Source organism: Lachancea thermotolerans (assembly GCF_000142805.1).
Source record: "Lachancea thermotolerans CBS 6340 chromosome H complete sequence".
Lineage (NCBI taxonomy): Eukaryota > Fungi > Ascomycota > Saccharomycetes > Saccharomycetales > Saccharomycetaceae > Lachancea > Lachancea thermotolerans.
In genome coordinates, this window is record NC_013084.1 from 869,667 (window position 1) to 883,144 (window position 13,478).

Genomic DNA, 13,478 nt, shown 5'->3' on the forward strand with positions numbered 1-13,478 from the left:
CAAGCCGCAAGGCTAGCGCTCCGTTTGAAAGGCGGAGTCTGCACTAAACTGTCTGCAAGCTCTTTCGTGCTTTCACTCTTAGGCGTAGATGGTTATATCTAATGTTCAACAATGTCACGTGAACAAAATTGTTATGCTTGGCTGATTTGTTTTTTTGTGAAACTAACTTCGGACAAAGCCGAGCTCAAAAAAGTTATTCCGATACCGGGAATCGAACCCGGGTCTCCACGGTGAGAGCGTGATGTGATAGCCCCTACACTATATCGGATAATTATTGAAGTAATCAGAGATTAATGTCGATCCATACCAGTGAATACGCCATGAAAATGCGCATCAAGTAAAGTTGGTTTATTTTGTGTACATTATACCAAAAAGGGCCAGATTATTGGAAGCCTTGAGTATCAATTTCTAGCACGAATTAACAAAAATAAAGCTATTCCGATACCGGGAATCGAACCCGGGTCTCCACGGTGAGAGCGTGGTGTGATAGCCCCTACACTATATCGGATACTTGTTAATGGTTGCTGGAGTGGCGCAAACCAGATTGCAAAGAAGAAAGCACATGAGTGCGCGACTGGAATTAGAACAATCCGAAACCCTGACAGTATTCTAGGAAAGTTAGTGATACCATTTAGATGATACCACTACCTTTATAAGCGCGCTGCAAGTAGAGGTTTAACCGAAGTTTTTAAAATAGCCATTAAAAGTGCACGTTTATGCGCTAGGTAGGATATCTAAGATCTTATGGTTAGCAAAACGCAAAGTACCTGCCGTCATACGTGAAATTGACGTCGTTGCTTACTCTGAATTGCGTTTAGGTCTTTTATAAACGGTGGATGGATGACAAGTGGCAGTGCCGTGGAACAGAACGAAAAAGATGGCATAAATATTACGCCAAGCGGTGTTAAGACAGATCGATGCCTTGTGCCAAGGACCCCTTTACGCGGTTGGTGAGTTCATCGGAGGATTTAACCTTCATTCTGATGCAAATGGTATTCTGTGAAGTCGAGAAAAGGTTACTTCTTTCGCGAGTGACAAACGTGGACTATCTCCAAGAGGATTAAAGCATTTTAGGGCCGAAATTGAGCTTTAGAAAGCAAAAGGGTGACGAATTTTGGCAGTGCTATAAAGGATTCCTAGAAAACATCATATACATTACCAAATCCGCATGAATGTTTTGGAAGGTGTTACAAATCGAGAAAACCTGGAACAGGAGTGCCGAAAAACGTTGAACTCCAAGCATTGTTTAACGCGACCCTAGAGCCAGGACTGTGGTCGGCTGTCCTATTGTCTGAATACTTATAGTAAGACTAAAGGAACTGATAAAAACAACAGTAAGAAATAGAGGCCCCAAACACTTGAAGAAGCCCAAAAGGACCACCCCCGGATCCGCTACAGGTCGCTTCCCTGGGACCAAGGTATAACGAAATTGGCAAAAAACCGCAACACCTACTCGGATGCTCCCATCCGGAGCCATGTATTGATGTGTCATCTCACATCCTTTGAGTTAATTTGGATGTGACGGGCAAAAAATAGTAATGAATTCCGATACCGGGAATCGAACCCGGGTCTCCACGGTGAGAGCGTGGTGTGATAGCCCCTACACTATATCGGATGTCTGATATATGAGTAGATTCAAAAGAAGTACAAAAACAGCAGCGAGACCCACGTTAGGTCTAATCTAATTCGGCATGGCTACTGTCAGTAAAGGCGGCTAGCCACACAACGCGCACAAACTTCTCGAGCCATTAATCCTAGTCGGACGCTTCTGGGATCATAAGCGATGCCCAATCTCCGTGCGTCATCATGACTTGACATCTACTCTTTTATATGTTATGTATATATATATATATATAACCGATCGCGAATCGTGCAATTTAGAGAGTGTTGGCCGGAGGCGCTCTAAACTGGACGCTGCTTTTGCTACTTTTCATTAGAATTTTATTACATCCTCTCTCTAGCCTGGCTTTTATCACGCGCGTGCGCGCATAAAAGGAACCCGGGGGCGCTCAAAGCCGCGCTCACACGCCGCACTTTTGGGAGCGGTCCCTCCGAGACTCGACCTTGGTCTTGCGGTTCCACTTGTCATCGAAAAGACACTCGGCTTCCTCGTCCATTGACTCGTCGTGGTACTCTACGACCCATGCGGGCTGCGATGCACGGTTGCCCTGGTGACCGAGTGGCAAGGACGCGCTCGTGCCAAAGGACACGGTGGGCAGCTTGCGAATGTCATCCAGCCTGTGCGCCAGGCGCGCGGCCTTGGAGCCCCGCGCGGGGCGCAGGTCGCCTGCACTTCCGCGGTGCGTCCACGCGCGTGCCATTTCCCACGCTGTGACGTCAACCTCGGACGGATCCTCCGAAAACTCGGATCGTGTTTCGAGCACCGCTTGCGAGTCCAGCATTTCGCCGCCTGTCACGAACACGTATTCCGAGTCTAAATCATCTGCATCCCTCCACGAAACGGAGTGCGTGCTCGTAGCGCCATGTTCCTGGTTCTTTCTTCCAAAAAGTCTCCTCAAAAACGACATGAAAGGTGTAAGATTTGTAGAGCTGGTTTGATTTCCGAATATCTGATGCGGCTGGTGCCCTTAGTTTGAAGGCTGGGCTTTGCGTTCAGGCCTCAGCTGCCAAAAACGCTTCTGAAACACACACTTTCGAACCGTAACCCTTTGTAAACACAGGCCGTATTTATATTCCCTCGACTCCGTGTATCGTGTTTCGCGACTGTTTTGCCCCCCTTTGACAATGATTATTGATAAAGAGCCAAGCGGGGAAATCACGGCCTAGCAACTTGCTGGGAGATGTAATTGCGGTGCGCTGGTAACGCGACGGAGTTGCGGCTGAGAAACAACACAATGCGGCATAAACCAGCGTAAATTAGCATGAAACAACGTAAAACAGTGTAGATCAATCTTGTCAGTGGAAAACGCGGGAGACCAGAGTGTACAGGCCATCTAGCCCAGTAATAGCGGAACCTCAGATTGAGTAGCAAATGAAAAGGGGTTTAGATGCGTGAGGGCGTGCCGGGTTTTTAATAACGATCACTTGTTTTCGAAGATGTAATGCAGTAGGCCGACGGCCCGGAATGACGAATGAGTAAACAGCCATGAGCTCGAGTAGGGATGGGGCACGTGCCCCGGCTAGTAGCAGCACCTTGTTCGGAAGGCTCTTGAGCGGAAAGATCCAGTGATGGCGGCAGCGGTAGTCGCCACCATTAAGGCATACATGGGGATCAGCGCGTGACTTGCGCACGAGCCAGGAATTACTCGTAGTAGTCCTCGGAGCCTCGTTCCTCGGAGATGCTCGAATGCACCTGCTTCAGCTTGTTCATTACTCCAAGGACAAACGGCCGCAGCTCGTTGATCTCGAGCAAACTTAGGTTATCCAATTGCAAATGCGACTCGTTCAGATGCTTCAAGCCCTGGCCAATCTTGCCCAGTCGGATCTCCCGCAGGTCTTGTATTTTCCCTCGCAGCAAATGCACCGGGTCATGTAAGTCGTCCGCAGCCTTCGAAAACAGCAGCTGTGCTACGACAAGCCAGTTCCAAGGCAGTTCGCTAAAGCGCTCCGCGTGTTTCAGCTCATAATCGATGTATTTTTGTAGTTGCGAGAGCCGCAGCCATCCTGGCGCAACAATGCTACACTTTCCTTGCTGCTTGAGCAAAAGGGCCATCCACAGCGCAACTTCCGTGGTCTGGATGGCGACCAAGTTGTTCAACGGGTGGTCGTCTGCGGTTACGAGCTTCCACCTCGTATGCGCGGGCTTCGCACGGTCTCCGCGCAAGCTCACACGCGTTGTGAATCTGGGAAATATTTTGATGGGTTCATTTTCCACTATGAATTGAATCTCCTCCGGCGAGAATGTCTCTTGAATATTCCATGGCAGCGACATCTACGAAATTAGCCACCTAAGTATCTTTGGAGATGCCTTCTTTCTTAGCCTGCTGGCAAGTCAATGCGGAACGATGAGCTTCAATATCCTCTTCACATTAAATTATTTTCAAAAAGTGTGAGCCACAGCCCTGAGTCAAATCTGATCAACAATTAACCCGGTAACAAAGCTCAACCCGGCGATCCTTCTGGATCCTGTAGCACTGCTTCACGATGTTCAGACGCCTGTACCAAACAGCCGGGTACTCCCAGCCAAATGGCCTAAACAAAGAGTTGATATTGGCGGTTCTCAACTCTACTGCAACCAAAAGAGAAGCCCAAAACTACTTAAAAAAATACGGAAGCGATAAGATCCAAAACCACTGTCTGGTAATGATCCGAGGGCTGCTGAAGCAAGACAGCAAAGCTTTGTCGTGTTTTGCGGTTACCATCAAGCGCCTGAAAATGCTAGGTGTGAAGCCAATGTTCGTTCTCCATCCCGGACAGGACGTGGAAGAACAGGCACAATTGCTAGATTATCACCTACACAAGGAAGATCTAAGAGCTGTATGCCTTTCAGAAGCTTTGGTGCGGAATTTTAACGGCTCATACCAATCCATTGTACAATATGCCCAGCTGAAAGATTTGATACCCATCATCAAGCCGCGAATTTTCGACGAAAAAACATGCGCTTCCAAACCCACGACTAACGTTCCTGAACTAATGGGTCAATTAGTTCGGCAGCTTGACTGCCACATTGATAAAGTCGTCATTATAAGTGACTTTGGTGGAATTTCATCTGGCGAAAGACAAGACAATGCCCATGTGTTCATCAACTTATCACAGGAGTTCGAAAGCTTGTCCGATTCTTTATCGAAAGACATTAAAGTACTGAATGCAAAAGTCTCGAACAATGAAAAAAGCTCGGTTGACGCCATGCAGTTAATTCTTGACATGGATAAGTTAAAACAAACATATACGAGGCAACACGCACATCTAGAAGATCTCCAGATTATGGATCGCGTGCTATCAGAGCTTCCCATATCAGCGACTGGAATTATTACGGCTCTTTCGGCTGCATCCAATCTCTTTAAAAACAACCCTTTATTGCACAACGTCCTCACTGACCGCTCTCTCATTTCGTCCTCGCTGCCCCGGTTCAAGAGAGGAAACCAGCTTAGTCACGCTTGGTACGAGCTGCCTGTAGATAACGAGCCGGTAGTGGACTTAAAGGACGCAGCCCTTATAACGACAGTTGTTAAAAAGGGTGTTAACATTAAGGTTTTCGATTATAGAACGCTCAACGAGAAAAACTCCATTGGATTTCCAGGAATTTCTAGTTTGCCGACTCCTTCGAATGATAAAGTTAATATCACAAAGCTGAAAGCCATAATAGATCAAAGTTTTGGACGTAAGTTGGACATTAAGCATTATTTGAAACGCATCAATGGCCAAATAGCAGCTATTATCGTCATCGGAGATTATGAAGGTATTGCTATCCTAACATTCGAAGGCCCAGAAGGCGCCAAATTCCCATATCTTGACAAATTTGCCGTAATGCCTCACTTGAAGGGATCTTTAGGAATTTCAGATATAATGTTCAACTTGATGTTCCAAAAGTTCCCTAAAGAGCTCGTGTGGAGAAGTAGATCCGACAACGTGGTCAACAAGTGGTATTTTCAACGCAGTGTCGGCGTTTTAGATCTTTCCATGGATTTGGGCAAAAATGACGCGAAGCCTAGCATATTCAAATTGTTCTTTCATGGCGACAACGACAAGGAGGACCCGTTTTGCGATTTTGAGAGGCTACAAACATACTCCAAATACGTCAGGGACATCCAGCCCAGTTGGGACACTTAATCCGTAGAAAACAAAATATTATCCTCCTGTCACTGAGTAGGCTTTCATGCTCTCTATCGCCCTGCAGCCGATTTGCATACAAATGGCGCGATAAGCGGTAACAAATTACTTGGCGAAACGGATCAAGTGCTTCAACCTGCTGTGAACAAAACGCCAAATGAACGGACTAGACCTAACACACATGATGCATATAAAGCACTTCTAATGCAAGCTTTTTGTGCCTTCTTGATATTAGTTACCTTCTTCATGTCGCTTTATGACATTCTTCACCAATTTCTGGCTACATAGCTCTGTAATGCCAAGATGGTAGCGGGACCTAGATATCTTAAGCAAATAATGCATGTTAATAAAATACAAAGAGCTTACGCGCGGTCGAAAACCCTCGTCCCCACATTAATTATTTCTCTATGAACAATACTAACGCAAGAAAGACCCCTGGGCTCAACTTGTTACACACATAATAGAATGGCAGGGAGCGTAAGGTCATATGCCCTATAGCTTTGACATGCCATTGATTAAACACTCGTCTACAGGAGGAAAACCTGAGCTAGGAAGTTAGAGCATTTCAAGAAAAGCAAAGCTCACTGGGAACTTGCTTCCTGATAAACTCCCACTCTCGATCTAGACAGTCCTTGCGGTATAACCGCCGTGTTGTTGGAACATTGTGCTTGTAACTAGTATCAAGCTCTTGATCGTACCACGAATCAGTGCCTCCTATTTTTTCGCGCAAAAATTGTGTTTTCGTTAACCCTATGCCATTCCAATGTGCCTTATAAAAACCTTCATAGCCGCTCGTGACAATGCTGTTGCGAACAAACTCGCACAAGTCCGCGCTGTTAAGCAAATAAATGCTGGCTGCCACGCTATACTCTTCGATTATTGGCTCCATGGTGTAAGAGCTATTGAAAAGCACCGAATTGCTAGATAAAATCACCCGAAGTCCAATCTTTTGCATTTGTAGGAAAGGGTTTCCCGTGTAGAACCGAGTAGACTGCACTGTCACATCTCTTATTCCGTCCGCGCGTGAAGTCTTTGGTTTCTCTTGGGCGATCGAGACTGACGAAAGCGGGGATACAATTACGGGGATCTGAAGGAGGTAATAAAGATAAAGAACAGCAGGCGATGCATCCCACAGCGGCTCAGCTTGAAGGAGCCCCGAGTGGCACAACAGAACGTTGCATATTAACGATTCGAGCTGCTCAGTTATACTAATTCCCGCCTTAAATTGAGAAACTCGGCTTCTTAACAATGGTGCATATAGGCGCAAGGTGACCGGGTTTTGTAAATTATTTCGTCGCATCAAGTTGAACTGCTTGACATATTCCATGAGGTAAAACATGTAGTATGCTATTGGCGGATTGTCTCTAGTAGCACTCCAGTCAATTGGAAGTGTAGACTGGGGATCCATGAACTTTTTCCAAACGTAGTCGTCACCTTCAGTTGCGGATAGGTCAAGGCAACAAACCGTTGAAAGAAAATATTGCAATTTCATGTCGTTTTTCGCTTTGCTAGAGAAAAGTGGACGAAATATGTAGTCCAAATAGTCTTGGAAACTCTCAACAATCCCCGAAGCATGTAATTTGGTATAACTTCTCCCAAGCCGGACGTTCCATCGAATGTTGTAGGAGACGAGTTTCCATTTAGTAATCCAGTCGCTGAATTTAAACCACCAGTCCTCACAAAACTGGAAATCTACCGACAGTTGTGCAAGCTGGTACTTACTTTTTTCGAAGGACTGTATGACATACCTGACAACTAACTCCGCAAAATACTCTCCATTCATGCAATTATCGAACTCGAGAAAAGTTTTCGCAATCATAAAGAAGGTGTGATCTTTACCAGGAGCCGGTGCACAGCGACCCATAAGGTGACTCCCAGGAAGATATACGGTTTGATACCATTCTAGAAACAAATCATCCACTGCTTTGAGGCCAATCGATGCGTCTTCATTAGACTTTGCATCAGCTCCGTTACAGAATATTTGACGAAGCTTGAATTCTTTCCCCTCGGAGTTCTTGTAGACAATCCTTTCGGGTTCGAGATTTAGTTTTTCCCATATGAACTCATTCAATTGACGCTGTGACACGCAGCCGCTCAGGAGAAAATTCTGATCAACTTTTCTGACGTTGTAAAAGTCGCGATGAGGGACTAGTCTGTTTTCGCGAATTTCAGTACGACCCTCCAGCTGCTGGAAGAGGTCAAATCTATTGAGTAAGTACTCAATCCGTTTTGTTGCTAAAGAATTCAATTCCTCAGAGACGAGATAGCTCAAAACCCATTGGAAATCTTTACTGAATTCCTCAATTGGCGAGATTTTTGCTACGACCTCTTTGTAAGATAAAGTAGTAGTATTTCGAGGGCCCACAACATTCCGGAACTCTTCCGCATAATTTTCGAGCTCAAAGAATTTTCCAGTATAGTTTAGATTGATTTTGTCAGTTGGGCTTGATTGATTATAGGCGTCTGCGTGCGAGGCACGAGTGGTGAAGTAACCTTTATGATCAGGCCTTCCGTTGTTTTCAATCGCTCGATCTTGAGTATCTTGTAATCTCCTGTCCTTATCAAACTTCCAAAACTTAGGTAGTGGACGAGGATAAAGAAACCAGGATTTAGTATCGTTCTTTGGACTCGACAGTGCATCTTGAGCAGAACTCTTCAGATAATGCGCCCTCTTTTTCCCTATGATATCAAAAACCGTGAGGCACCCTTTTTCATCCAAATGGCGGTGATTTTTGAGCTGTGATGCACTGACTTCTTGATGGATAGGATTCGTGTGCCCATTAAACTCTAGATGCATGGGCTGCCCTTGAATAATCTGCTTGTCATAAGTAGTATTCAGAGCTATCATATCGGTATCGTCCAGGGGCGCATCAGTAACCTGTGATGGGAGCCTTGACCTCCTCTCATGACTGAGGTCCTCCTCGTCATCAAGCATAAGTGATGGCCGCCTCTGAATTTCTGCCATTGACGGCAGTGGGACTTTAAATGAAACTGATAAGTATTACCCAGAAATTAGGGGCCGGGGAAGTAAGTCTACACTCGGAGGCTCTTTCTTCGAGGGACCAACTCCTTTTGAGAGTGAACCGATCGCTGAACAACTGCTTGCTTTGCTTTCTTGCGACAAGTTTATATTAAGATTGCAGTTTACATAACAAAAGCCGAGTTTATGACCGCGGGCAAAAATAAGAAGAACACCTAAAATCCTGCAAAACAAGATGAAGTCAAGATTTATGCCACATCCGATTTTCGTCAGAAGTTGATCTAAAAGTTGGGGACTTTGGCTGATTTCGCTTTTAATGTTAATTTCACAACATGTTAATTTTGGGGTCCAGCTCCGAGAGGCTTATGCTCGACAGTTGATCCTTTAATATGGGACCATGTACCGCTCATCTACAGAGTCCCGAACCGGACCAATCCTTTTCCGTTTTGGTTCAATAGGCGGTGTTTCTCTCTGTCACTTCGGTATTTAGCGTGTCCCCTATTCGCTTCCACAACACAAGCCGTTCTCATTTCTAAGTGACTAAGACAAAACTAATACCCTCACAGAAACGCTTTCGACCTACAAGGCAAATGCTGTCACCAAGACGTTATCTTGGGACAAATAACGCGCAGCTAGAAGAAACTATTCTACATATCAAGTTTGTGTTGTCGAACAAACCGTACAAACCTTGGCATTAACAGCCCATGGAAAGTATATAACTATGAAACAAGCATATCGTTGTTCGAGAGACGTTCGCTCAGCCGCCTGTTAGAATTATTCAGCTGCGCAGTCTTCCCGTCCTCCTATTTATTGCTACGTCTAGCCTGAGGCTCAGTTATACCACTCTTACAGTCCATCAAGGCTGAACTGGTCAATCAGCTATCAAAAGGCAGTCTAGCTACCTTCCAAAGACTCCCAAAAGCTCTGCCCATTCTCTTTGTGTCCTTCGGTCTTTCCCTGGTGGTATTTTATATTTCGTTCCTGAGATTACTTCATTCGAACAACTTGAAATGTCCATCCTGCAGGTACCATAAGATCTTCAGCGCATAAAGAAGCGTACCGATAGCTCGTATGGCGCAGTGGTAGCGCAGCAGATTGCAAATCTGTTGGTCCTTAGTTCGAACCTGAGTGCGAGCTTTCGTTTTTAACAGGAAGAGGTAACCATTCATTCTGAGATCTTTTTTTTGGAGGTCTTTTGAAAAATCAGGCTCAGCAAGCTTATTTCACCTGCATCTCTTTCATAGAAAGCACTGCCAACTGTTTAAGACCTAATTGCTCAGCTAAGTTAGTAACTATCGGGGTAGGCTTGATCGCAGCAATTTCACAAGGTCACTCTCCATGTTTCACATTCGTAATGTATGATCATCACTATTCGGCGGCTATTATTTGAAAAATATATTAAACAAGCCTTGCAATCAGCGGGTTTTGCCACCCTTAAAGTGAGTTGAAAATAATGCTGTGACTTGCAGCCGATTTTCTTACCATACCTCGATGATGTTATCGCAACTCGCTGTGTCAAGTGAACAAAACTTAACCCGAGTCTAAGAGTTCAGGAAGCTATCCTGTTGGATACGAAAGGTAACAAAAACAATGCAATACTCGTATATGAGTCTGAGAAAAGCAGATACGTGCCGCGCTGTATAGGTTCAAACTATCAAGTTGTCGCGTGAGATACAACTACTCCGCACCCCGGGAGAGCTGATTGCAGGAGTACAGGCGGGTGTCGACACACCTCGCATTTTGTTCGGTTTTATTGATGAAACCCAGACAGTAACATGAGCTTTTTAAAAAAAACTCATGCTTTCCCGCTTGAAGCTTCAGGGGCTGAAAAAGGCATCTTCGGGAGGGATACACTTGCAGACATTGTCACTTAGAGCAACAAAGATGCAATCATCCAACGGCTAAACCTCAATTAAATCTCGTATACATTGGACTCAAAACCCATTGTGCTCAAAGCACTCAAAACAAGAGCTATTTACTCTAGCGGAATTCACCATTATATTCACAGCTGGCCATGGCTGCTGCAACTGGCCGAAATAGCTGAACAAAATAACAAAAATGACCATTCTCACCCAGCTGCGGATGACTGCTTAGTCTGATTTATCGCGCGGACGCTTGAAAGGCTCAATATCTGGTGAGATAAAGCCATCAAGCCTGCAAACTACGACCTCACCTAAGTACAAGTTCCAGAATTTGCGAACGAGGAGATTCAGAAAGGTGTGGGCGCATAAGCCATGAAACGATTCATGGCGTACCCGAACGGACGAAGGATTTTCACGAGTCTATGTTGGAGCCCCGGGGCCGCTGTGCCGGGTCGGAATTCTTTACATGACTCTGTTCTCTTCAGGGACCTTATCATAACATCCCCCTGGACGAAAAAACGCAGGTTGTACATGAAAAAGATATATCTTGCAATTAGTATTGTCGAAAACCTAATAAGAATTACTGACGAAACCCGAGAAACTGAGCCAGACCATGATCTCTAGAATTGCATCGCGCCAACTAAAGCCAGTTTTGGTCTACCGCAGGCTATATGCTACTGCAAAGAGCACCGCCAACCAGGTCATGGTGTCCAAGCATGTGCAGGAGATAGACCCAGAGATGCACGAAATTCTCACCAATGAGCGTCATAGACAAAAGCACTCTGTCACGTTGATTCCTAGTGAGAATTTCACATCTAAATCTGTGATGGATCTTTTGGGCTCAGAAATGCAAAACAAGTACTCAGAAGGCTACCCAGGAGAGCGTTACTACGGTGGTAACCAATTTATTGACCAGGCCGAATCCTTGTGCCAAAAGCGTGCTCTCGATCTGTATGGCTTGGACCCAGAAAAGTGGGGCGTTAACGTGCAGCCTCTGAGCGGTGCTCCCGCCAACTTGTATGCCTACTCCGCGATTTTGGATGTCAACGAGCGTTTGATGGGCCTTGACCTCCCCCACGGAGGGCATTTGTCACACGGATACCAGCTTCCTAGTGGAACTAAGATTTCCTACATCTCCAAGTACTTTCAGACGATGCCTTACCATGTCAACATTCAAACTGGCTTGATTGATTATGAAATGCTTGCCCAAACTTCAAAACTTTTCAGACCCAAAGTCATCGTTGCGGGCACTTCCGCGTACTCTAGAACCTTGGACTACAAGCGTTTCAAGGAAATTACAGATGCCTGCGGAGCTTACTTGATGAGCGACATGGCTCACATCTCAGGTTTGGTTGCTGCTGGCGTCTTACCTTCACCTTTTGAATACTCCGACATTGTCACCACTACAACTCACAAATCGCTAAGAGGACCACGCGGTGCGATGATTTTCTACAGAAAGGGAGTTAGAAAAGTCACCAAGAAGGGCAAGGAGATCATGTATGACCTGGACAAAAGAATCAACTTTTCTGTCTTTCCTGGTCACCAAGGTGGTCCCCACAATCACACGATCTCGGCTCTAGCTGTTGCCTTGAAACAAGCTGCCACTCCAGAATTTAAGGAGTACCAAACTGCTGTTGTTGCCAACGCTAGTGTATTTGGCGAGGAGTTGGTTAAGCGCGGCTTTCAGCTAGTTTCCGGCGGTACCGACACTCATTTGGTTTTGATTGATTTATCCAACATTGGAATAGATGGTGCTCGTCTGGAAACAATTTTGGAAAAAATCAACATTGCCGCTAACAAGAACACTATTCCTGGCGACAAGTCGGCTTTGTTCCCATCAGGACTGAGAGTTGGTACTCCAGCTATGACGACCCGTGGTTTTGGCCCAGAGGATTTTGCCAAGGTTGCCGAATACATTGACAAAGCTGCTAAGCTGGCCATTGGACTCAAATCCCAAGAGTCTTCTGAGGCTAAAGACGCCAGATCTAAGCTCGCTAACTTCAAACAACTCTGCGCGGAGAGTGACGAGGTTGCTGCTTTGGCCAACAAAGTCTCCGAATGGGTCGGCGAGTTTCCTGTTCCAGGTGAACTCTGATTCCTGTTCTGTTGCCTGTAAATTCGAATTCTTACATTTTAACCTTGTAACTATCTAGAGATAGCCTTTCTTAAATATAAGCATATTTAATGAAGCTAGAGGGCTACCGTCAACAGTTGCATGCTTTCGCGCCTTTCGGGGACTCACTGCTAGGTGCCACATTTATAACATTGCTTTGCCGGGGTTCTTCGTTTGGGATAGTAAATTTCGAAGACGGTACTTCTCGAGCCACGGACTCGAAGAGGTTTGCGACGCCTTCGCCTGTTTTGGCGCTTACGGGTGTCCATTCTAATGTTGTATCGGGTACGTGGTCTAGCAAGTCAGTTTTATTTCCAACTAGCTTGATTATTATATCATGGGCGTCTTCACTTTGCATGTAGCCTTTGAGCTCATCTATCCAAGAACCGGCCTTGGAAAATGTTGCGTCGTCCGTAACATCAAACACAACAAAAGCCACGTCCGTTTTCCGATAGTACATAGGTGTTAATGACCTATAGCGCTCCTGGCCTGCTGTATCCCAAATTTCGAACTTCACTTGCTTGATAGCCTCGTTAGTCTCCCAGGAAACGACCTTGGTAGTGAACGCGGCTCCAATTGTAGCATTGTTTTTGTGAAACGCTCCGGTTGTGAAACGTGTAACCAACGCCGACTTACCAACAGATGATTCTCCTAAGAGAACAAGTTTCAATTCTGCGCTATGAATTGGTTTATCCATCACCGAAGATTTGAAAACTGTCAAACACTTAAGCGCTAAGCGTGAGCTGATACCTGAAACGAGTTATTGCTATTTAACAATGGTGTGTCTTCAAAT

At 45.5% G+C, this 13,478-nt stretch overlaps 6 protein-coding genes and 4 non-coding genes across 10 annotated transcripts; 3 read left to right on the forward strand and 7 right to left on the reverse strand.

Annotated features, from left to right (window-relative positions):
- Nucleotides 1-196: 196 nt before the first annotated feature.
- KLTH0H10076r lies at nucleotides 197-268 on the reverse strand. The gene has a single exon. It is a non-coding gene; the product is annotated as a tRNA-Glu (tRNA).
- Nucleotides 269-436: 168 nt separating this feature from the next.
- Nucleotides 437-508, reverse strand: KLTH0H10098r. Its single transcript has one exon. It is a non-coding gene; the product is annotated as a tRNA-Glu (tRNA).
- Nucleotides 509-1,543: 1,035 nt separating this feature from the next.
- Nucleotides 1,544-1,615, reverse strand: KLTH0H10120r. The gene has a single exon. It is a non-coding gene; the product is annotated as a tRNA-Glu (tRNA).
- A 406-nt stretch (nucleotides 1,616-2,021) lies between these two features.
- KLTH0H10142g (KLTH0H10142p) lies at nucleotides 2,022-2,528 on the reverse strand (the record flags this gene model as incomplete). Its single annotated transcript, XM_002556266.1, has 1 exon — nucleotides 2,022-2,528. The coding sequence occupies one exon, from the start codon at nucleotides 2,526-2,528 to the stop codon at nucleotides 2,022-2,024; it is 507 nt and encodes a 168-aa protein (XP_002556312.1).
- Nucleotides 2,529-3,262: 734 nt separating this feature from the next.
- PSF2 (DNA replication protein PSF2) lies at nucleotides 3,263-3,892 on the reverse strand (the record flags this gene model as incomplete). Its single annotated transcript, XM_002556267.1, has 1 exon — nucleotides 3,263-3,892. The coding sequence occupies one exon, from the start codon at nucleotides 3,890-3,892 to the stop codon at nucleotides 3,263-3,265; it is 630 nt and encodes a 209-aa protein (XP_002556313.1).
- Nucleotides 3,893-4,104: 212 nt separating this feature from the next.
- ARG2 (acetyl-CoA:L-glutamate N-acetyltransferase) lies at nucleotides 4,105-5,730 on the forward strand (the record flags this gene model as incomplete). Its single annotated transcript, XM_002556268.1, has 1 exon — nucleotides 4,105-5,730. The coding sequence occupies one exon, from the start codon at nucleotides 4,105-4,107 to the stop codon at nucleotides 5,728-5,730; it is 1,626 nt and encodes a 541-aa protein (XP_002556314.1).
- A 565-nt stretch (nucleotides 5,731-6,295) lies between these two features.
- KLTH0H10208g (metallo-dependent hydrolase superfamily protein) lies at nucleotides 6,296-8,695 on the reverse strand (the record flags this gene model as incomplete). The annotated part of the gene is made up of 1 exon (XM_002556269.1): nucleotides 6,296-8,695. One exon carries the CDS (start codon nucleotides 8,693-8,695, stop codon nucleotides 6,296-6,298), a length of 2,400 nt encoding a protein of 799 aa, XP_002556315.1.
- A 1,080-nt stretch (nucleotides 8,696-9,775) lies between these two features.
- Nucleotides 9,776-9,847, forward strand: KLTH0H10230r. Its single transcript has one exon. It is a non-coding gene; the product is annotated as a tRNA-Cys (tRNA).
- A 1,338-nt stretch (nucleotides 9,848-11,185) lies between these two features.
- SHM1 (glycine hydroxymethyltransferase SHM1) lies at nucleotides 11,186-12,667 on the forward strand (the record flags this gene model as incomplete). The annotated part of the gene is made up of 1 exon (XM_002556270.1): nucleotides 11,186-12,667. One exon carries the CDS (start codon nucleotides 11,186-11,188, stop codon nucleotides 12,665-12,667), a length of 1,482 nt encoding a protein of 493 aa, XP_002556316.1.
- Nucleotides 12,668-12,776: 109 nt separating this feature from the next.
- On the reverse strand, nucleotides 12,777-13,382 carry YPT10 (Rab family GTPase YPT10; the record flags this gene model as incomplete). Its single annotated transcript, XM_002556271.1, has 1 exon — nucleotides 12,777-13,382. The coding sequence occupies one exon, from the start codon at nucleotides 13,380-13,382 to the stop codon at nucleotides 12,777-12,779; it is 606 nt and encodes a 201-aa protein (XP_002556317.1).
- Nucleotides 13,383-13,478: the final 96 nt, after the last annotated feature.